This window comes from Biomphalaria glabrata, chromosome 4 (assembly GCF_947242115.1).
Source record: "Biomphalaria glabrata chromosome 4, xgBioGlab47.1, whole genome shotgun sequence".
In the NCBI taxonomy this organism is placed as follows: Eukaryota; Metazoa; Mollusca; class Gastropoda; family Planorbidae; genus Biomphalaria; species Biomphalaria glabrata.
In genome coordinates, this window is record NC_074714.1 from 10,800,610 (window position 1) to 10,824,472 (window position 23,863).

The window sequence follows — 23,863 nt, forward strand, 5'->3', positions numbered from 1 at the left end:
TAGATAGATAGATAGATAGATAGATAGATAGATAGATAGACAGACAGATAGATAGATAGATAGATAGATAGATAGATAGATAGATAGATAGATAGATAGATAGATAGACAGATAGATAGATAGATAGATAGATAGATAGATAGATAGATAAATAGATAGATAGATAGATAGATAGATAGATAGATAGATAGATAGATAGACAGATAGATAGATAGATAGATAGATAGATAGATAGATAGATAGATAGATAGATAGATAGATAGATAGATAGATAGTATAGTATGTTATTGTTTTAGGACTAAACATCTCTCATTGACTTCGAACTTACGTTTGAAAACCCAACAAATTGATTCTAAGACCGTCCAAGCACACACAAAAAATGGGGTGACATTACGGTCGCGAGGGCAAGTCGCTGGGCACATAAACCCTCAGCATAGGGATAGAGGCACTCATCGGTCATCTGTGCCCACTAATAGTATTTTCTTGGCAGACTACCCTCCCCCCCCCCTCCCCCACCTTCAATCTAGCCAGCTCTCTCATCACCACCATTGATGCCCCATGCACTGCAGTGAGAGAGAGAGACGCAAAGCATCCTCAGGGAATGAGAGACTTGGCTGCTGGGATTAAAAGATTGTATCTTTGTCCGAAAATAGTTTTTTTTTTTAATACTAGAGACAAGGAGAAAGCCACCACAACGTCACTGTGTCGTTTTATATTTTACGTCGATCTTTTTCTTTTGAAATCTTGTCACAGTCGATTTTATCAATTTTCTTCTATTTTTATTTTCTCAATATCATTTATTTTTAAAAATAATATTTGTAGAAAGAAGATTGGCTGAAAGTAATATAGTAATTAATAGTAGTAATAACATAATTTATAAAACTATATATATATATATATATATATATATATATATATAATAAAAATGATAATATATATTATATTTATTGCTTTTATATAGCGCTACTTTCATGCTTTCATGCTCAGAGCGCTTTGGTCCAATCTCAGACACTTTTAGAAAACCAACAGACAGACAGTGGACAGACAGACTGACGAAAGATAGACATACGACGGACAGACCGATAGTAAAGTTCCCCTTTCAGTCCTGTAAAGATAATCTATTTCTGTGGACCACTGTTAACGAGTGTGTCATGTGGCCAGAACAACGATCAGCCACCTTTACGTTTCCTCAACTAATGTCAGGTGGATGGACTCAGAGGCAGCCGTAAAGATCCCGAAATTAAAAAACCTAGCAAATACAACAAACAAAACTAATACAACAATACAAGAAACGAAACAAAACAACAACTACAACAACCAATTAATAAATACAACAAATCAAAACATATACAACAACCGTACAAAAAACAAAGACAACTAATACAACAAATGAAAAAAAAAAAACAAAGACAACTAAAACAACAACTGAAAAAACAACGACAACTAATACAATGACACTAATAATGTAAGTAAGTGACACACTGAGGGTCAATATTGATGTCAAGGTGAAGGCTATTGTTTGGCTGAAATCTAGGTCTCCAATTATTTCTCACCAGACATCTTCAAGATTCTCTTATTTGATCTCTTATTTGACGTACATTATCATTTCTCCTTAATTAACTTCTCAAATTATAGCTGCTTCTAATTAGTGCCACTTTTTAGACATCCACTGTTCATTACGTTAACAGGGGCGTAGCCAACGTTTCTGTTAGCGTGGAGGGAAATGTTTGTTTTTTTAATAAACTCCCCCACTCCATTTTTTCCGTAACACTATCTACTTAGGAGCTTCTTAGGAAATGTTCTGGCTCTATTAGCCTGGGCTGTTCTAGTTTCGTTTTGTAGGTCTCAATGAACACATATTCTACACAAGTGTTCTTGTAGATTTCTTTTGTGTATTTCTGAACCTCTCTTTTTCAATATATATATATATATATACATGTATTCTTCTTTTTTTGCATCTTTCTATGAGTCTCTTTGGTTCTCTTTTTCTCATTTGTTTTTATCTCTCTATAGTTATGTTTCTTTTTCGTCTCTAACTTCGTCTTTCTTTCTTTCTCTTTGGTTTTCTCTCTCTCTTTCTCTGGTTCTCTTTATCTTTTTGGTTAATTCTCTCTCGGTTCTCTCTCTCTCTCTCTCTCTTTGGTTTACTCTCACTCTCTTTGGTTCTCTCTATCTCTCTCTTTTGCTTGTCTCATCTCTCTCGAATCTCTCACTAGGATGGCTGCCTGGTCGTGCGGTATGCGCGCTGGACTATCGTTCGGGCTTCTGGATGGTCCCGAGTTCATACCCTGCCAGCTGCCATCCCTCGTCGTCCTGCGGGAGGTTTGGACCAGGAAGTAAATTATCTTCAACTCTGAAGGAACATCCGAAACATGTCAAACATTTTACAATCAAACAACAAACTAGCCAGTCCTTCTCTCTTTCGCTCTATCTCTAGTTCATTTATCTCTCCATTTCTCGTTTTCCACCATTAATTGGCCTCTGTCTCTCTCTCTCTCTCTCTCTCCCCTCTCTCTCCCAGGCCTACATAGAACCCCATACACAAATGATATAGACCTAATGATCAGAGAAACATCTACCTAGTTGTTACTCCTGATGAGGTTGCCGTGGAGTGCCCGGGTGACATCGACAAGGACTCGTCCTGATACTTGTACATTACAGACATTGTAGTTTGTCTTGTTGTGTGTGTATGAATCTAAGTGAATGCCATGCCTTGTTAGTGTCTCATTCTTAAGTATGTGTATGTGTGTTGGAGGACGGTAGAAGAGTAAGGAGGACTGACTGATTGAAAATTTGAACAAGTTTGACCTGTTTGTATCTTTTATCTTACGTAGCGATTTAACGAAACAAAATTTTTTTGTTTGTTTCGCATAGAAGTTTAGTTAAATATCGTTTTATCGATCCCATTTTTAACGAGCTCCCGGTTATTTGAAAGACATGGGACTAGTTATGGACAAAACTGGGCTAGAGACACTGATCATGTAGATATAAAAAAATAAAGTAAAGTTCCCCTTTCAGACCTTGTGGTCATCTGTTTCTGTGGCAAACGGCTTACGAGGGTGTGGCGTGGCCAGCACAACGACCAACCACCTTTACTTTTCCCCAACTAATGTCAGGTACCCATTAGAGTTGGGTGGACTTAGAGGCGCCCAAAGATCCCGAAATTAAAAAAAAAAATCCCAGTCTTCACCAGGATTCAAATCCGGGACCCCCGGTTCAGAAGCCAAGCGCTTTACCGCTCGGCCACTGCGCCTACAGCAGCTTAAAGCTCATGCATGGTGACGAAAAGCACAAAAGAGATCAACTGTAGTGCCACTGAGATCGAAGGATAACATCCCATCACTGCTAAATATGACCCGCGCTCCATAAGTTGTTCGATACCAATTGCTCAAGCTTTGTCTTAAACGTTTAAAGCTCTCAGTCAGTTTATGGATACTGATTTAAAGGAGCTACACTGTAACAAGAGGCACATTGTAGTTCAAGGAAAGAAGCTACACAGCCTACACTGTAACAAAAGTTATACCGCAGATGGAGCGAAATGAGAGACGGGGTTTAGGCTGAAATAATAAAAATTATTGGAGGCGCGGTGGCTGAATGGTACAGTGTCGCGGGTTCAAATCCTGGTAAAGACAGTTAAGCGCTTTACCACTCGGCCATGTGTGCACTTTTATAATAAACAAAATACATCATGGAAAGAAAACATCAACTCTTTCAGACCTCGCGATATATTGGTATCAGAGGCGGACTGGGTATCAAAATCGGCCCGGACATTACCATATAAACCGGCCCACAAATGGCATGTCATATATTTTCGGTGGGGGGGGGGAGGATTTTTACCCCACTTCGCAATTTATATATATATATTAGTGTGTGTGTTTGTAATTTATTTTCATTACATTCTTATCTTTCATTCTTTCAAACGTTTTTTTCTACCCTAGAATACTCTCTTCCTTTAATTAGTGAAAAGACAATACACACCGCCAAAGGGCAGGTAGGGAGTCCGGGGGAGCGCTGTGAGCTTCCCATAGTTGGGCCCCGGAACCAAGCATCATTTCCGTTATTTTAAGCTTTAAAAATGCATATTCTGAGGTATATACAGTGCAATTAGCCTGCAATTCTTCCACTAAAAAAAATTCATAAACCAAATCTTTTATTCAATGGAGTCCAGCGACGCTCGTGAAATTTGGTGACTAGTTTGCTTAAGTTGGCAGTAAGTAAAGTTTCCCTTTCAGACAATGAGGTCTGAGGCAAGTGATGGTTTGAAGACCCTCCCCTCCAGGCTACTCCCATGTGTTATATTATAGGTGTAAGCCTAATTCTCTACAAAATATATAAAGTTTGATAACGCATCGAAAACTGGATGTATGCATTCGTATGATTACATAATGTATTCTATTTATACATGTATGTAGTCTGAAAACTAAAAACAATACAATAGCAGCCTAATGAGTTTGAAGCTTTTTGGTATTACTTATAGATTACAGACGTTTCTTCAAAAAATAAGATTGTTACGTCTTACGCATTTTATGTGTCAATCTAATCATGCATGTTGATCTGTGACTTCAAATATGCTAAATCATTGGTTTTCCTATCTGACTCAGGCATCCCATTCCATTATAAGATGAGAGAAATTAGAACGGTTAGAGAGGCACTTACTTAATGTGAAAAGCTCTTGCTTCCTCCTAGTACATTCTCAAAAACGCGATTTGTATAGGAATATACCATGACCCATTATTTAAAATATAAATCTCCTTTCATTAAATATCGGATGTGACAGCGCTATATACATTATTGTAATTATTGTAATAATTTTCATCATTAATGACTTCATACTAAGTTGCTCGACCGACTAACCCACTCTTTAGTGGAGGAGGTCTTATCTAAGCCGGTAGAGGTACATCTGACATGATATTTGTTCTGCGACAATTACAAGAAAAATGCAAAGAGCAGAACTTAAACCTATACGCTGCTACGCTGCCTTTGTGAACCTCACCAAGGCTTTCGACGCAGTCAGTCGCGATGGTTTGTGGAGGATTTTAGCTAGGCTGGGATGCCCATCTATATTCCCATCCATTCTCAAGCAGCACAATGGTGCCCTTTCTGATCACTTCCCAATAGAAAATGGCGTGAAGCAGGGCTGTGTACTTGCTGCTACTCTATTCGCTATCTTCTTTGGCGTAATGCTGGGTCAAATGAGGCAGCGATTGCACGAAGGCATCTACATCCGGTTTCGTTCAGAGGGCAATGTGTTCAATCTTCGACGTCTACTATCCCATACAAAAACAAAGGCGATGGTCATAACTAAGCTTCTCTATGCCGATGAGTGCGCCCTGCTAGCTCACAATGAACATGATCTCCAAAACGAATTAGCATACGCTGCCGCCTCTTTCGGTCTATCTATAAACCTCGGGAAAACAGAAGTCATGTTCCAGAAGTCACCCAATAAAACATACTCAGCCCCAAGGATCACCGTAAATGGACAGCCCCTTAATGTGGTAGACCACTTCACATATCTAGGTAGTATAGTGTCAAATGACGCCTCACTTTCAAGGGAAGTTAATAACCGTCTGACCAGGGCCAGTAGCGCTTTTGGACGCCTTCAGGCGGAAGTTTGGAGGAACAGATCGCTCCGCCTGCTTACAAAAATCAGTGTCTACCAGGCGGTTGTTCTCTCAACCCTTCGGTATGGCTCTGAGACATGGACACTGTACAGGAAACATATAAAACTTCTTGAGCGCTTCCACCAAAGATGCTTGCGCTCTATCGTGGACATACGGTGGCAAGACCGCACAGTATAGAGGGACTTCTTTTGGTCCGACAGTTACGCTAGGTAGGGCACGTATCCCGTATGGGAGACGAACGTATGCCAAATGCAGTCTTTTTTGGTGAGATAAAGGTGGTCGACGTAACAGAGGCGCCCCACGGCATTGCTTCAAAGACCAGCTTAGGCGTCAACTTTCCTTGACTGACATAGAAGAGAGCACCTGGTTGCATGCGGCCTCAGAACGAGACAGCTGGAGGTCACTCACGAAGGCCGCGGGATACACATTTGAGACCAAAAGAAATTCTGCTGCCGAGGACAAACGCAGACGGCGAAAAGAAAATCTAAATCGACCACCTGCGGACAATGGTTATGTTTGCCCTGGTGTGGCAAAATATGTAGGTCTCAGCTGGGGCTGCGCAGCCACGGAAAATACTGCATTCCTCACTAATCTTCGGATTCGAAGACTAGCCTTATTATTATTACTAAGCATAAGTTTGCCACTAATTATAATAGTATAAAATCTGATTTAGATCTAGATTTATTTTTTAATCAAATAATTTTTTTTTGTAAGCCTTAAGTGTAGTATTTTTAGATCTATGCTATTAAAAATAAACAAAAAGAAACTTACTTTTCTTTTCAAATCGCAGAAAGTAGAGCTTTGTACCCATATTGAGCTGTGAATAAGTTGGGCGGTTTGCAATTTCGCGGCTGTGTGTATGTTTTATTTATTTTTTTTTTTTTTTTGCTGCGTTATATCAATGTTTTCTAACTTAACCTCTCTCATCCCTCTTTTTGGTTAAATTTCATTGGAATCTTTAAAAGATGGGGGAGGGAAGGAGCAAAACAAAATGGGAGTACCATCAAAGGTCCATGCCGACCAGCAAACACAACATCGAAGACATCAAAGTAGTCGATGCCGCTCGTGCATAGCAGAAAGTACGGTCTAACGTTTTGCAAATGATAATACGTACAGTGAATAGTGTATTTTTTTTTTTTGTTTGTTGATATTCTTGTTGAATTTCAAACAAAATTAATTGTAATAAGAATTTTTTTAAAATGTGTTCGGGCCTTTGTGTCTTGTTGCTGTCACTTTTTTTAAAAAGTTGTCTGCATTGAATTTTTTTTTCCTTTGGTCGTGACCAGACCGGCCCATTTGGTACCTGCCCATCGGGATTTGCCCGTTTGCCCATATAGCCAGTCCGCCCCTGATGGGTGTCAAAGGTTTCTGTGGCCAACGGTTTACGAGGGTGTCATACCAAGGACCAATCGCCTTTTCTTCCCCACAACTAATGTCAGGTACCCATTACGTTTGGGTTGTCTCAGAGGTCCCCCATGAAATCACGAAATTCAAAATTCTAGTCGTCATCGGGATTCGAACCTAAGACCTCTTCTAGCCTTGGTTGTTACGTCACTGGAACACACCCTCATCATATCGTCTGTTTTTGTTTGTTTTGCATGTTTCGGATGTGCCTGTAGAATTAAAAGATTATTAAATCCTAACCAAAACCTCATTCGGGATGTCGGAGGCAGGGTTCGAACCCTGACCATCAAGGCAGCTGTAAAGAGCGCTTTCTACTGGACTATGCAGTAGCCTATGCAGTGTTCTTCCTACGTAAACTTACTTTTTGTCAGGCCTACCAACGTGCATCAGATCGAAAACACTGTTGTTCCGCGACACCTTGTTGTCGATAGCAGTCTCCTATAGATGTCAGTTTAACCAGTCCTAGCGGCTAAATTGTTTGATTAGTGTATTCATCACTCTCATTGGCTCACTTTACTAAGGGAAGTCACTAAAGCTACAAGTATGACCCTTCAGGCGATTAGTTCCCCTGTGTTTACAAACATGTGTCTTTTGAGTGTCAGCCTCTAGGTCCCAATTTTCAGAAATAATGATGTGGGTTTTTTTTTTTTTTTACTTGTGGCTAAGTTTTGTCTAGTCTTGAGTTTCTATTTTTTTAAACATTTTTTTTAACCAACGTAATACTTGGATCTTCATTTATTTCTGTATTAAGTCTTCATTTCAACTTAAAGCTTCTGTTTAAGAACTAACTATTTCGTCCCGTCGGGTTTAAAACAATTAGAAAATGATCAAGAAAACTTTGAACAAATCAATCTCGCTAATTATTAAGCTAATTATTTGATGAAAGTGAGACTACGGGAAATGCGTGTAAGGCTTTAGGGGAAAAGAAATCTATTAGAGTAACACCATTTGTTCTTCTTCTTCGTTCTCATTTTTGTGTTGGAAGATTCAGATGATTAGTCGAATATCTGAGATGAACTGCGCAGTGGTTTTTAAATCAGGCAGCTCTCCATATAGTTTTTCTTAAATAGTGGAGTTTTCGGACCAGTGTCTTGTTCGGGCCTCTCGATATTCAGCTTTGAAGGACCTGGCCGGCATTCTCTGTTGACGTTCTGCAAGGACAAATTTTAGTTGTCGCAATTTTTAGCTTCCGGAACATCCATTGTACACCATAAGTAAATTCACAAAGAATAGAGATACTTCAGAACAGAAGACTAAAAAGTAAAATAACAATAATACATGAAACACTAAACCATGACTAACAAATACAAAAATAAAATAAAATACTCAGAAAGATTAAAAGAAATGATTCCAAATGCTAGGACAAATTCGTACAAATACTCCTTCTTCCCTAGTTCCATTAGAGCATGGAACGGGTTGCCTGAATTAGTCAAGAAAACCAATGATTTAGCGTACACAGACTAGAATAACACATAGATACGCGCTGGACTTAATTACCTTCTCTTTTGAAGGAGCGTCTGTAATTTATAAGATAAGATTTATAAGATTTCTAGAAATGCTGTGTAAGCGAAATGCGGTGTGTGTGTGTGTTGGTTACTTTCTTTGTTTCTATTAAACCAGCTGACTTAAATCACTGTGACTGACAGTGGAATGACAAATGTCTTCAGCAAGTTATTGAGTATTGAATGTGTTACTAAGTTTATTACTTTTGTTCTTATCAAAGGCTTGAACTCATGCATTGCATTTGTAGTTGGACAGCACCAGAAAACCAGTGACATCTCTAATTTGACTTTTTTAAAACTAGGTTTGCCTTGTTGAGATTATAGGCTGAAAAAAAAACTAGTGTCAGTGTCCGTAATAAATGTTTCGTAACATTATATAAGGTTACGGGCTCACTACCAGCTCTTCAAACGCTGCTAATAAGTTTTTAGCTAAACCAAAAATAGTTGACCCCATTAATCATGAAAATGATCCATTTTAACACTACAGTCCTACTGAAATAGATCCCCTAGCATTAAGAGCAATAAGTAATAGATGAAAAGAATGCTTTAAAAAAAAAGCATAACTAACGGAAAGAACCGCTAATTACTGCCATTTACTGAAAATTACAGGGTTTAGCTCCCTTTCAGCTATGCAAAACAGGAATTTCTAAGTAGCACGAACAATTTACTAAATATAAAAGCGTTATTTCTTTTTGTTTACAGATTATGTATAAACAAAGTATTGTTATTTTAAAACAAGAATAACGAAAGGGTTACTTTAATCAATACATAGCTTATCTTACAATGGTAGTGAAATATAATTGATTAGGTTTCACATTACCTTATAAAGACACTTCGGTTTTAGGCACTGATTTAATTTTGTTTGTATAAATCAACTATAAACCAAACAATGACAGTCTCATGGATGATTAATAATAATAATAATAATAATCTTTATTATATATAAGGAAATTTGTCTTACAATTTGTGCATTACACCAAACAAAACATTATAATTATAGAAAACCAAAATATACATTCACACCAGACTCACTCATAATTTACATGCGAAAAGTTTATATCAGATTGTTTCTATTTCATGATTTGATTGCCAGGGGAACAAAAGAGTTTTTGTGTCTGTTTGTCTTTGCTATCGGTGTCTTGTATCTCTTTTGTGATGGTAAAATCACAAAATCCTAATTAGAACCCCAACTTGTGTTTTAGCCAACCATATGGACTCAGAAGACTCGACCTTCTCATTCATGCAATGCTAAAGTTTAGGTGCACCTCAGAAACATTTGCACACTCAAGACATGCACACGTCAGCACGTATCAACACTTGTGCTCCTTTAATCATCAGCACTGGACACTTTCTCCTGATAACTTCATTAAAATTTCGTAGACAAAATTAAAATCCTGACATCCGAGAGGGAAAAAAAGATAAAGTTGTTGCCACAGGCTAAATACATAGGAAAACAGAAAATTAGCTCATTTGTGGCGCTTAAATGACCTGCCCCTGAAAACCAGAAAAACGACAAATTGGGACAGTAAATGGACAAATAAATTGTGCCTACACTATGTACCAGACAGGAGAGTTCCAAGCGTAGAAGGCTGTTATGAGCATTACGTTGATGAACAAAATTACTGCGACGCAATCAACACAAAAAGTTCTATGCTTTGTGTGTGTGTGTGTTCAAATTAAAAATAATGTTTTTGATATGCAAAAAAAATGAAGGTCAAAAGTTAAAACATATCACACATTACCTTCAGGAAGACGAGTAGATTAATACAGAGGTGCTCTCCCTACATAGAACATTATAAGCGACCCACGAAAGGGGAAAGGTTTTGTGTGGTCTCTCTGTCCGTCCGTACGTCCTCGCACCAAAAAAAAAAAAACAGAAAAGATATTGAAAATTCGATATCATAATATTCCAGGTCTTCCAAGGATCTTCTGAAAGTGAAATTTTTTTTTGTTTTTTTTTTAATAGATTATGCACTCATTGTTTAGTCATAATAAAACACAACTTTTTTTAAATACCAGAGAAGGTTAGTCTTAATAATAGGCTGAGCACTGCAATGGTAACTCCAGCTTTAATGATGAATTTACGCATTGATTCAAATACATCTGGCGTATCTGGGAGATAAAAGCTTAAATTTATAGAAATAGGAAATTCAGATAAAGTAAATAAAGGCTAAAAATACAAGAAAAAAAAGGGGGGGGGGTATTCACTCTTAGTCTCAATGACTTTGTGATTTTGTAAAATGCAAAACCTACATTGATAAAGATATTTCTTTGAATTGTAAAGTTTTATTTTAGTTTCTGCGGAGGTATGTTTTTAACTGCTGAATAATTCATGGTTCTGTTTTCTTGACAATCAACAATATGTTTTTATGTTGTTGTTTTTTTTTTTGTAACGTAAAATCTTCCAGCATGAATGAATTTGATTTCAATAAATTTTAAACATTAAAAAAGTTTATTTTATATAATGAACAAAAAAAATAAACTTGTTTTTTTTTTATATCCGACATCCCTGTGCTAATATTCCATTATGAAATTCCTTTCTGTTTGATTTTAAAAATAAATTTCTTTCCCAGATCTATTTTGTATGCTGCCGAACTAATGGGATTTCATTAAGAATGTAGGTCATAAAAAATGGTCATAAACCTGCAATTGTCATGTAAAAAAATAAAATCATAAAAAAGATACTTTACATAGTTCATTTTCTGTGTAAGAATGTTAACACTCAAGAAATGAGATAGCCATAACTCTGAGTTAATAATATTGCCAGATTCCTTTATGCACATTGAGTACCAGCGGCGTCAATGGGGTTGGTGTCGCCCGGTGCGATAAGCTTTACACTGTTAACATCGTTCTCCTCCAAAAATTTCTCTTCACATTGTTTCTGACAATGTTTCACTTTGCAGTCACCTCCTTATGTGTGCCACCTTGGTCAGTTTGAACTTCTCATACCCGTAATGACGCCATTCAAAAAAAAGTGTCCATGACGCCTACAAAGTCTAGTCCATAGACATAAATAAATATAGACTGGAAAAAGGAAATAACTTCATGTAAAACTTGAAAACATGTATATCTATTGTTGTCTGATTTCCGAATTCTGAAAAGTTGCATGATATTTAGTCTTAGAGATTAAACAAAACTACACTGCTGTATAATAAAGTACACAAAATTGCAAGTCACAAATTGTCGTTTCATAAATCTCTTTTATAGGCCAGTCTATATTTATTTATGTCTATGGTCTAGTCTTCTAGTCTAAAAGGGAGATAAACTATTACTAAAGCTCATGTGTTACCTGTTCTCACAGGTTTTATTCAAGTTTTTGATTCCGTGATGTTGTTATTGACGGAAGTGGTCATTGATATAAGCATTCCACTACCTATAAAATGCTTTCAATAGTTATGAAGATATAGGTAAATGTGAACCTGGCCTAACTGATGTTACTGAATGATCATCTAATAGGTGTAATTGTTATGTAAAGGGCCAGTCTGTTATTTGAAGATATGGTACATAGGCGTCCCACTTCACGTATAAATGAAACGCTACTTATTAATAGCTGTTTTAAATTATATTATACTTATTTGTATACTAAATAGATTTTTTTTCTCTTTAAAAAAAAGGAAACTTTAAAAAAAAATTAAGTAGCTTGTATGACAGAAAGTACCAAATTTAGTACTTAAGATTTTTAAAAACCTTTTTTTTTTTCATAAAAAAATATAAAACAGCCTGCTTCAATGTGCTAAAAAATATGGTAAATTTCCATATTCCTTACTAAATAGTCTCATGTGTTGTTTTTTTCTTTTAATAGTGAATAGTTGTAAAAAATGGTGTATTTTTATGAAAAAATTGCTTGCATAGTTGATTTTAAAAATTAAATTTCTCGCTCTCAGAAAAGAAACAAAAATAGCCTTTGCATAAGAACTTTTAAAGGTCTACACTTTGATGATGTCGGATTTTCAATATCTTTTCTAGTTTATGAGATGTAAATGGGACAGACGGACGGACGGACGGATAGACAGACCACATAAAACTAATGGCGTCTATTCCACTATTGATGGCCGCTAAAAAAATATCTTTTTCTTTATATTTATGGGTGTTTTTGAATGCAGTTTGCCAATTAAGAACTATAACAAAGATAGCTCAAAGACTAGAGAAAAGACAGAACATGAGTTAGAACAAACATAGACCATAGGCTATAACGTAGATAGATCAAAGACAGAACATGGGTTAGAACAAAGATAGAACATGGGCTATAACCAAGATAGATCAAAGACAGAACATGGGTTAGAACAAAGATAGACTATGGGCTATAACCAAGATAGATCAAAGACAGAACATGGGTTAGAACAAAGATAGACTATGGGCTATAACCAAGATAGATCAAAGACAGAACATGGGTTAGAACAAAGATAGACTATGGGCTAGAACCAAGATAGACTATGGGCTAGAACCAAGATAGATCAAAGACAGAATATGGGTTAGAACAAAGATAGAACATGGGCTAGAACCAAGATAGACTATGGGCTAGCTAGTAATGGGGATGTCAAGGAAACAACTGGACAGCTAATCAATTGATGCTTCATGCAATGGGACACTGCTTGATAGAGAAGGCCCCCCTTGTACAACATGTTACCCCAACATGTCATGGCCCCCAAACCCTCGAGGGACACGAGGGTGGGCCTGGTTTAGGGCGGCAGGGGGGGGGGGAGTGCGGTGAGATGATGGCTCGGTCTGTCAAGTCATTTCATACAGACGGGAAGATGAATGGGATTTGGGGGCGAAGAGACAGACGTACAAGCGGAAAGACTTACGGGAAAAGAAACATAAGAATAAGTTTTGTATTATTATGGACAACTTATGTGACTGTTACCTATGCGTTTGTTACATTGTTACAACTTGCTCCTATTGTGGTAAATGATATAATCTGTTGACTAGCTCTATCAATGATGAAGTGTGTTTATATATTGTAGCGCTAAAATGAGTTCATTGAACTATGACTAATAAACCTTTATGTTTTAGCTGGTGTGTATGTTTGGGTATTGTTAACCCTAAGTGATTTCAGTGTGAAGAAAACAAGTTGCAATGAGTTCAACAGCTCCCTCTACAGGCCTGGCGAAGGCATCTCTTTGAGTAGTTTATAGACACTGGCATTAAATAGTGAGAGCAGATCATTTCAGATGAACGGGAAAGCGGTTGGGACCATTGTCCATTTTTACAAGAGGGCCAAAATACAAATCAACTAATTTCCTTTTTTTTTTACTCGTTAAGTACAATTTTTGAGTTCCTTGTTTTGTTTTTGTTTGTTTGTTTTTAAGATAACAGATCAGGAACTTAGCTTGTTGAAAATTTCAGTGTCCATAGGAATTAGAAGGATATTCTCAGACTTCGTTGGTAGACCTTTGCGAAATTTCAAGCACTCTGTTTGGAACCCAATAAATAACTAGTCAAAATATCTAGCCTAAGAGCTTAGTTCAAATATTCAATTTAAAAGAGATGCTCACATTTTTTTTAAAATTAGTATATCCTGTTTTATTTTTATCCAACCTAGAAATAGGGCGTATAATTCTTACTATTAAAGTCAATAGATTAATAATGTACTCACCAACGATTAATTAGGTTTTATTTTGATCTACTTTCTAGGTGAGCAACTTGTTTATCGTCAGTCTGGCTGTTGCTGACGTCATCGTCGGGATCATCGTAATGCCCATGAGCGCCTTCTACATCTTCACCGACCGCTGGATGCTTGGAGTAGCCGTCTGCCAGATCTGGATCGGAGTGGACTACACGGCCAGCACGGCCTCCATACTCAACCTCTTCATACTCAGCCTGGACCGCTACTGGTCTGTCCGGCAACCCCTCAAATACTTGCACAAGAGGACCAAGCGAAGGGCGCTGAGCATGATCGGGGTGGTGTGGGCTGTGTCCTCCCTGTGGATCATTCCCATCTCCAGCTGGCACTACTTTGCACACGATGGCGTGCGCACGGTGGAGAACGACAAATGCGACACGGAGTACGCGAAGAACTCTGCGTTCAAGCTGGTCACCGCCTTTTTCAACTTCTACCTTCCGCTGTCAGTAATGTACATTCTATACTTCAGGATATTTATTGCGATACGGAGACGGTCAGAGTTTGAGCTGGGTCAGCGCAATCCTGGAGGCACCGTTCTGTCCTACAAGTCCAACGTGCCCAACTCTGCGGACGAAAGTGAATGCAACGATGATCTTTCGTGCTCCATTGATTCGCGCTACGTCGGAAGCCTGGACATGCGGCCGAGGGAGAACGGTACGCGAAACCATGTGGCAACCAACGGTCCTAGAAATTTACGTGTCTTGACTATGAAGCGGGTCGGTGTGCCGTGCGCTTACAGGGATTCTAAACCTTTTAAAGTGGAGTACATTTACGATGAAAACGTCATCGACCCGCAGACAGAAAAGATTGAGAGATATTATTACGAAGACCATTACCCCATACCATGTCTCTCCCGCCCTACGTGGGTAGTTGGTCACGAGAAAATGGCCACCACAGTTGGCCATCGCCCGGGCAGATTGCGAAGCCCAAGAGACTTCTCGTCCCTAAAAGTGCCATCAACCTCATCCATCGCCAGCAGCAGCAGCTCCGCATCAAAAGACCTACACCAGATCTCGGTGCCAAACTATATGGCAGTGGGATATAAGAACAACGCTGTCGTCAAGAGAAGCATCTTTCGACGGTCTAGGTCTCCGAACCCTCCGTCAACGCTGAATGACGTTCGATTGGAAAGCTACAGGAAGTTCCAATTGGACGAAGCTTCCTTCGCGCCGTCTCTGTACAAAGTCGCTACCAACACATCATCCTCTTCCTCCTCCTCCGCCAGCACATTCGGGGAGGAGAAGCGAAGAAGCAGCGATGTGTCAAGGGACATGACTCGCGTGGAGAAGTCGCACCTCAGAGAGAACTACTCCGTGGTTGGAGGGGTACGAAAGCTACGTCAGGTGGAGTCGTTTCTCGACCAAACGGCCGGTCTCGGACTTGCCTCAAACGTAGGCCTGGACATTTCCTCGGCGAGAAACGTGGAAGACTTCGACAGCGTTCTGCACGACGAGAGAAACAGACGACTCACGGCTGGGGTTACGGGACTGAAAGAGCGGCTAAGGACCATCCGCCAAAGCTCCTCTCTCAATAAAGAGATCAAAGCAGCCAGGCAGCTTGGGGTCATCATGGGGGCTTTCACTCTTTGCTTTCTTCCCTACTTCATCCTTTTCTTAGTGGTGGCCTTCTGTGACAACTGCATTCGACCGGGCCACCTGACAGCAGCTACCTGGGTGGGCTACCTCAACTCCACGCTTAACCCTTTTCTCTACCCCCTGTGCAATGCCAATTTCCGCACCAAGTTTCGCAGCATGCTTTCCTGCTGCGGCAAGAGTCGAAACAAGTCCCGCAATGGACACCAGGAGTACTGTGAACGAAACACGGCATTTAATTCCAGATATGATTGATAGATGATGAAACGACTTTAGTCAAGTCCAGACTCAAGTGAAGGAAATCCCCTATAACTATCATAGTTTTTTTTTAATCATTTCATCGCTTTATTGTTCACTAATAAATTGTTCATTATTATTTTGTACACAACTTTCGCACAAAGAAAATCTATTTCAACAATCATTGTGATACACACAACATTGTCACACAGTCAATTTGTTGTTCGAATATGCATAAACTATGTAGATATCTATCGCTGACTTTGTGTTGTTTTTTAATGTACATTAATGCGCGTACAACGAGACCATGAATCTAATTTACCCTTTCCAGCTAGCTACAGTTAAACACGTGATTATCTAAAACTCATGTCATAAAATATATAAAGAAGTAGCAAAAAAGGTTTTAAAACTCATTCCTTTATTATGAATTTGATGCTCTTTTATAGTTTCTCATTCCATTTATTTAAACCAGTGGTTCCCAAACTTTTTTTATCTCGTAGACCCCTTGCCATGTTTTCTGCTTTTCGGTAGACCCCCTGCCAGTGGCGTAGCAAGGTACCCGTGGGCCCGGGTTAAAGAACATCTTGGAGGGCTCAGGTTCAAGAACATCTTGGTGGGTCCCCCTCCAGCCAATAAGACAAATTTAGTGTGTGACAAAAATGAGTAATTTAAATGTAAAGATATTCTAATGTAAAGATCGTACCTTTAAAAAAAAAAAGTTATTCGAATGGATGGTTTTGAGGTCATACGATGAGAATGTATGGGCATTGGCATCATATTGGTTTCAAAATCAACCACCGCAAGAAAACAAAGAAACAAACTTCGAATGGATGGTTTTGAGGTCATACGATGAGAATGTATGGGCATTGGCATCGTATTGGTTTCAAAATCAACCACCGCTGGAATCCGCTATCGAAATAATTTAATTAGGCACTCGCTGAACCTCCAAGAAAACATTTAACATGTATATTTCATTTAGTATGGGGATCCAACCCAGGACTTGTGTGACAGGCTCGTGCTAAATGGGAGATGGCATAAACACGGCTTGGTGTTTGACCGAATTGATGTTGGAAATCAAGTGCCAGTGCTTCTTGTGACTGAATTAAGAGACAGTATTATAAGTGCACATTCTTAAAAGCACGGGATAAAACGATATTATTAATTAATATCTATTCGTTTTAAGACATATTAGGAAGTAATATGTAAGCATGTAGTTTAAATATTGGACTATTAGTGTTAAGTTAAATTTTAATTTAGGTGATGGCCAGATGTATACGACGTAACCACTGCCTACTACACAAGTAAATATCACACCAGTACTGCGAGAACTATAGGACGTAACCACAGCCTTCTACACAAGTAAATATCACACCAGTACTGCTAGGACTATAGGACATAACCACTGCCTGTTACACAAGTAAATATCACACTAGTGCTCCAGGTTTAAGAACATCTTGATGGGCTCCTCTCCAGCCAATAAGATAAATTTAGTGTGTGACAAAAAATGAGTAAACTAAATGTAACTAAATGTTACACTAAACTAAATGTAACTAAATGTTACACTAAACTAAATGTCAAGACATTCCAATGTAAAGATCGTACATTTTTCTTTAAAAAGTAATTATGTCATAACGTTTGATTCAGTTAGGACTGCATATAAGTAATAGTGTCTTAAAAGTCAAAGTTTTTATAACTTTTTAACAGAGTTAAACTACTTAAAAGTGTTTTTACTGGAATCACCAAAACACACTGGAAATGTTGTCTTTTTTGCACGTCTATTATCCGTTGCTATGGATATTATGTTTTATGTAGGAATTTGTTGTTCTATGATGTAATCATCAAACATTAAAAATTAATTAATCAATTAATTAATTTGCCTTATGTATCATTGTAAACGTTTTCGCAAAGCGCAGTTTCTCGTGTATTTCTTGATCTTTCACTTGTGGCTCAAATATTGGATATACAGAACTGTTTTCACTAACAGGAGAAGGGGCGAAGGTAAGCTACTGGCACCTAAGCCAGTAACTTTGAGCAGGAAGGGCTCATTAGCCTTGACTTGCTGCCCACCTAGCAAAAGGAAAACTGAATTCAAACCTCTGCTGCGTGCAACTTTACCCAAACACTGGAAACATTTCTTGGGTCAACCCTGTTAAAAATAAGGAGCCGGCGACCCTTAACCAGTTTGAAGCACACAGCACTACATTCTGTCAGAGCCTGTGACACCGCTGATCCAAAACACTGAATGTATGTCGTTTACATAGAATTACAAAAGAAGCCTTTAATTTTATAACTCATACCACCAATGTGCCATTGATTTGTATTGTTGCTTAAAGAAATTGTTTTAATATCAGATGTAGGTTTGTGTAAAACAGTTTTTACAACTACAACGGCTGATAAAATCAATGTTTTACCTTTAGTGTTTTCCGGTTTTTGCTATAAGTAAAGAGATATTGTAAGTCGCCTACAAACCATTATCTTCTCTATATGATGTCGAAGTGGGATTTTGTGGGTCTATTCTGAACTTAATCTTTGAGTGTTCGAAAGTTTTTCAAACTTTTATCTATTTTGTCAGGGTGGCATCGTCTCAAACGATCCTCCAGCGTAATTGGTTTCATATCGTCATAAAACCGCTTCTTTGACAAGGAAAGAATGAATCCCAATTTTAAATAATCAATGCTGTACAGTCCTTCTTTTTGTTAAACATTAGTTACATGTAGACAAAATTAAGCTAGTGAAATAAGTATTGAAATTAAATGCTACAATTTTTCGTTTGAATAGCATAACACAGTTCACAAAATGTTCAAGTCTGTTTCGTTCAACTCCTTACTGAATAAATAAGAAACGTTTGAGTCAAGTGCGGGAATACCCGTTGAAAATGTTTTCAAAATAGCCAAATTCAATTTTAAGATGAATTTATTTTAAAATATTAAAACGGTCAAACCAGTTTTTACTGGGTGTGGCTAATTGGCCGTTTTTTTTCCCCCTAATATTTACATAAACAGTTAATTTCTAGGAAAATCGTTACAAAATCGGTGTCCAGCGGTGGCTGAGCGATAAAGCGCTTGACTTGCAGACCAGGGTCCCGGGTTGGAATCCGAGTGAAGACCGGGATTTTTAATCTCACGATCGTTGGGCGCCACTGAGTCCACTCAGCTCTAATGGTTACCAGACATTAGTTGGGGAAAAGTAAAGGCGATTGGTCAGATTGCAAGGTCTGTAAGGGGAACTTTTTACTAAACTGGTGGTGTACCACAGATCCTGATACTTTCACACATAATTAATTGTGTAATCAATGCATAATACATAAACTGTATTTATTTCAGTCAAATAAGTTCTGACTGGTAGAGACTTGGCTAAACTGAAGGTTTTAGTCTTGGGGAAAGATTTAGTTTTGTTACTAAAGATTGCAATTGTTGGTCAAGTTATTTGATTGCCTGATTAATAAGTGGATAACAACAGCTGGTCACAGAAAAGGGGTCAACTTTACATATCTTACTTACTCTATAGAAATTATATCAAGATCATTAAGTGATATGATATAAAACAATGATTTAAACTACTCCATGCTAAATATACCTCAAAAACATTTTTAAAATGGCTTTTAAAAAAGCTTAAAAATTTTAAATTGTATGTCAATTTCGCTCAGCCAATTGCTTATAAATGAAAATTAATAAAAACCAAAAAAACTCAGTTTTTCATGTTACTTGGAAGCAGTGTTATTTATTTTATACCAGACAGAATCTCCAATAAACAAAAACATGAAATCTTGTGAACCCATTGAGTAAAAAAACAATTCTTGAAAAGAATTTGATAAAAATGTGAGCTGTTCCAAAGAAACAAAATAAATGTATAATGGACAAAACTAAACACTTTAATAAAGGCTGCATAGACCTCATGGAACTGTTCCCTTCTACTATAAAATACAATGTTTGGATTTCACTATTTCAATGTGTGTCTATAAGAAGAACCAGCACTAAAGAGTAGAACTAGAACAAAACCAAGAATACAAGTCCATACAAATAAAGATAAAAAGACAAGTTATAAATACTTATAAATGCTTCAAAAGTGTACAAAAGAAATAAAATTACAGAAATAAAAAAAAAAACTTGTGACATGAAAAATATTATTTTTTTCCTAAACGTATCTCTAAGCTGTGTGCTATGAGACATGCTACTAGCTAAGACATTTTCCAGTAACAAAGATGATCAACTTGTTCACAATAACATCATGAACTGTACAAACAATTAGTCCTGTTACAAGAAAATCTCATATCCAATGTGTTCTGACTCTGACCCAAGTGAGCATCAGACATGTAAGGTAATAAATGATGAAACAAATACAAATTGTTCGCTGAATACAATATAGGCAGACAACTGGCTTCTCTGTTTGAACACATTCAGGCACTAGGAAATGATCAAGCTAGATGAACTACATCACCTAAGCAACACATGTTGATAATAATAATGAAAATGTCACTCACATCAGCTATGACTTAAATTTAAAAAAAAAAAATGACTGATTTATTCATTGCAAATATAACTGATCAATGTGTAATCTCAATATATAAATATATATAGTTTCTTATATTTCCATTATCATGTAATACACTGCTTGCACTTTAATACTGTAAGCAGATGATACAAAATAGAAATATTAATTTAAAAAATAAACATGCTAATCATATTTTGTTAAGGAATCACTGGACATAAAAGAAACTTGCAAATTCATTGCCACTAATTAACAGCCCTTTCCCTTTTGGTGATACATATATCTATTGCAACTAATTGACAGTCATTTAGGTAATATATCTTTCTTACAGCCAATTTTGATTTTGTTCTAATGAAGAAATCCTCTCCAAACGTACTGTGGAGCTAAATGAAACAACCTTTTTGTCACAATGATATCATATTATTAGAGGCCACATCTATTGAGCTCCATTAGTGTGGGACAAGTTACAAAATACATGTATACAATGTATAAAACTATACTTAGTTAAATTTAAGGAGAAAAAAAAATGTGTTGAAACTAAAATATGTACTCGTATGTATAGCATAATCTTTAAAAAAAAAAGTGTATGTCAAACATTCAAAGGGAATGTACTCAAATAAAAAGTCCTTTCAAGTTTTTCTTTTTACTTCAACAAGAAGCGATTCCATTAGTTCTTTGATGCTATTGCTATCTCAATGTTTCCAAACATTCAACAGAAACTATTTGTATGTAAATGTCAGTCACAACAGTATTTTATGCAGAATGTCCATGAAGACAAGGTAGAGTATTCTTGATGTCTTTGATGGTCTGATGTTTCCAAAGAGTTAATAAAGGCGTTTCTCATATCTACAAAATAAAACACAAACAAATTTCAATGTATGCATGACATGTTGATTTCAGTAAGATTTCTTTTTTAATATAATCTAAATGTTTTGAATGACACATGAAATAACACAGAGCTAGTGACTATATTTGTTTTTACCATTATTAATATTTTTTTTTGTAAAATTATAACAAGCAGTAGTCTACAATTAAAAAAAAAAGGTAAGTATTGTTTTCTGATTAAGGATTTTTCCTTATCAGTACACTCCTGTTTCCTAGATTCTTTTAAGAGAGGGGAACTAAATCAACATTATCTTTATGAATAATTGTTAACAATATATAGAAACTTGTAGCAATTACTTCTCAGAGAATGTTTTGGCATTAATTTCTACTGTGTAGAAAGGCTATAGCAGAGAAGTAGCAAAAAAAATGTCACCAGTGATAGGGAAGCAAAACAAATAATGTCATAAAGGACTTAATAACTTACGAGTGGAGGCCGTGTACTCCCCCTTCTATCTGAGCAGATGTTGTTCTTCTCTCGAATTTCAATTCTCCTCCATACATCATTGATCTGAGAATTAAAACATGTCCGTACTTTAACCAATGAAAGAAATCAAGGCAAGGAACACTTTATTTTAAGAAATAACTTTTTAGAACTTTTTAGACTTAAGAAAACAAACATATTCACAATGACATTTTGTTGAGTCACTTGATCAGCAACACCAATGCTATTTATACATTTAGGACTAACACACAAAAAAACATCAAACTTGGAACAACTTTTATATTTACACAGGCAGCTTTTTTTTTTTCTTTTTCAGTATTCATTTGGCCAAAGACCCGAACCAGCTACTTAGAGAAATAGGATGAAAATCAAATGGACACATTTCTACATAGACATTACAGACTAAGGGAAAAAAACAACAACACTTGTACATTTAAAAACGTGGCTAAAAATGTCCACACAAATTTCATCTTTAAAAACCAAAGAAAGAGATGAGGACAAAGGTAATGATAAATCCGTCCTACTCTCACGTACAAACATCTAAATCATGCATCCAAGTCACCAAGAACTGACAGTAACAGACCATTCTAAAACTGAAAAATGAAATCTGTCAGCTTCTTTAGTGATCTTTTTAAGAGTTGCATTATCTTAAAATCATCCCACACACCTAGGGTATATAATATATATACATTTCTTTCAAAAGCGTCAAAAAAATTAACTACTAGTTTCCTGGATGTATCTGCTCTTATAAACTAAAACTAAGTCATAGTAATGTTGACCCATGGAGATCTAGATTTCAGACAGCTAAAAAATAACACTAAATCTCTTTTTTTTCCCTCTCATTTTAAAAATAGTTTAAATGCATAATTAAAAAAAAAAGGTAGACTTATTAAGACTATAATTAGAGGATTAACCTATTTTGAGCACAACAAAGAAGATAGTATAACAGCAATATTCACAGTGTGAAATTCAAAATCCTATTTCTACCTTGTTTTGAAATAGTTTCTATGCCTTTTTATAAACTTTAAAGGACATTTTTGTAGAAGATGCTAAAAGAGGCATCAAACCTATTTTTAAAACAATAAAAGGCTCTGGGGAAATCAGATTTTCAAATGTACATGAACAAGAGATGCACCAACAAACAAATAACAAATATACAATAGAGACTTATGCTTAACAAAAAGGAAATATCTTCCAATATTTCTATGAGAGTGATTTGCAGCATAAAAATCAACTAAAGATTGTCTTTCTTAAACAACATAAAAACAGCAATGCAATGTGTGAATAAAAGAAATAAGATTGAAAACATTCTCTACTGAATCATAATGCATGCTTAACAAACTGAATAACAAAGTACATAGATCAATGTGTATACAAAAGTCACTTCTTTCATTCAATGTGTTATCAAGAATGAAAAAAGCACAACATTAAAATATAAAATTACAGATGACGAAAAGGAATGTGTCTGCCAAGAGAAAGAGCTCTATAGGACACATACAAAAAAAGCCACCCACAAGGCAATAACTCAACACTAGAAATATCAGCTCTGCTAAAATGAACATTTTTGAATTTAACAAATACATTTCACCTGGGATTGAAACAGTTATTGCATACACTGATCTACATATTAAATATTAATTGTCAAAAATGAAAATAATAGGCTGAACAAAAGCAACACAGTTGATTGGATTTTTTTTTTTAGAATTAGAACAAAAAAATTACATCTAAAGATCACATAGGCCAATCTGATATAAATAGAAAAAAAAAAGCACAATAATCCAGTGTTTCTCAAACTTTTTACCCATAAAGCTGCCACCCCACGCCTGACAATTCATCAAATAAAAAAAACAACTAATAAATTATCATATGTACATCTGTAATGGGCATGATCCTTTCAGATAATCTTTGTTATGCAAAACATCTTGTGTAGTGGGCCTATTGTATTAAAAAAAAATTAAAAAAAGGTGTGATAGTCTGGAAAAAATTCAACAGTTGACGTAAGAAAGTCCAATTGAATCACAACAGTGAAGATATATTAAAATTTCTTCTTAAAAAATTATGTAATTTTT

The 23,863-nt window shown here is 36.6% G+C and overlaps 2 protein-coding genes across 17 annotated transcripts in view; one reads left to right on the forward strand and one right to left on the reverse strand.

Annotated features, from left to right (window-relative positions):
* Positions 1 to 16,167, forward strand: part of LOC106054118 (muscarinic acetylcholine receptor M3-like) — a 154,367-nt gene extending 138,200 nt beyond the window's left edge. Inside the window, exon 3 of the mRNA XM_056027420.1 lies at positions 14,162 to 16,167. Within this exon, the coding sequence (XP_055883395.1) occupies positions 14,162 to 15,997 (1,836 nt within the window). The 3' untranslated portion in view covers positions 15,998 to 16,167. The remainder of the gene's footprint in view (positions 1 to 14,161) is intronic.
* Positions 16,168 to 19,670: 3,503 nt separating this feature from the next.
* LOC106054122 (inosine-5'-monophosphate dehydrogenase 1b-like) overlaps positions 19,671 to 23,863 on the reverse strand; it is a 49,744-nt gene continuing 45,551 nt past the window's right edge. For 15 of the 16 annotated variants that reach the window (XM_056026282.1, XM_056026285.1, XM_056026283.1 and 12 more), the window contains 2 exons: positions 21,777 to 21,860; positions 19,671 to 21,313 (listed from right to left, as the gene is read on the reverse strand). In XM_056026282.1, the coding sequence (XP_055882257.1) occupies positions 21,292 to 21,313; positions 21,777 to 21,860 (106 nt within the window). In that variant the 3' untranslated portion in view covers positions 19,671 to 21,291. Of the gene's footprint in view, positions 21,314 to 21,772; positions 21,861 to 23,863 lie in introns of those variants that run through there. The other variant, XM_056026280.1, reaches the window with a different exon arrangement.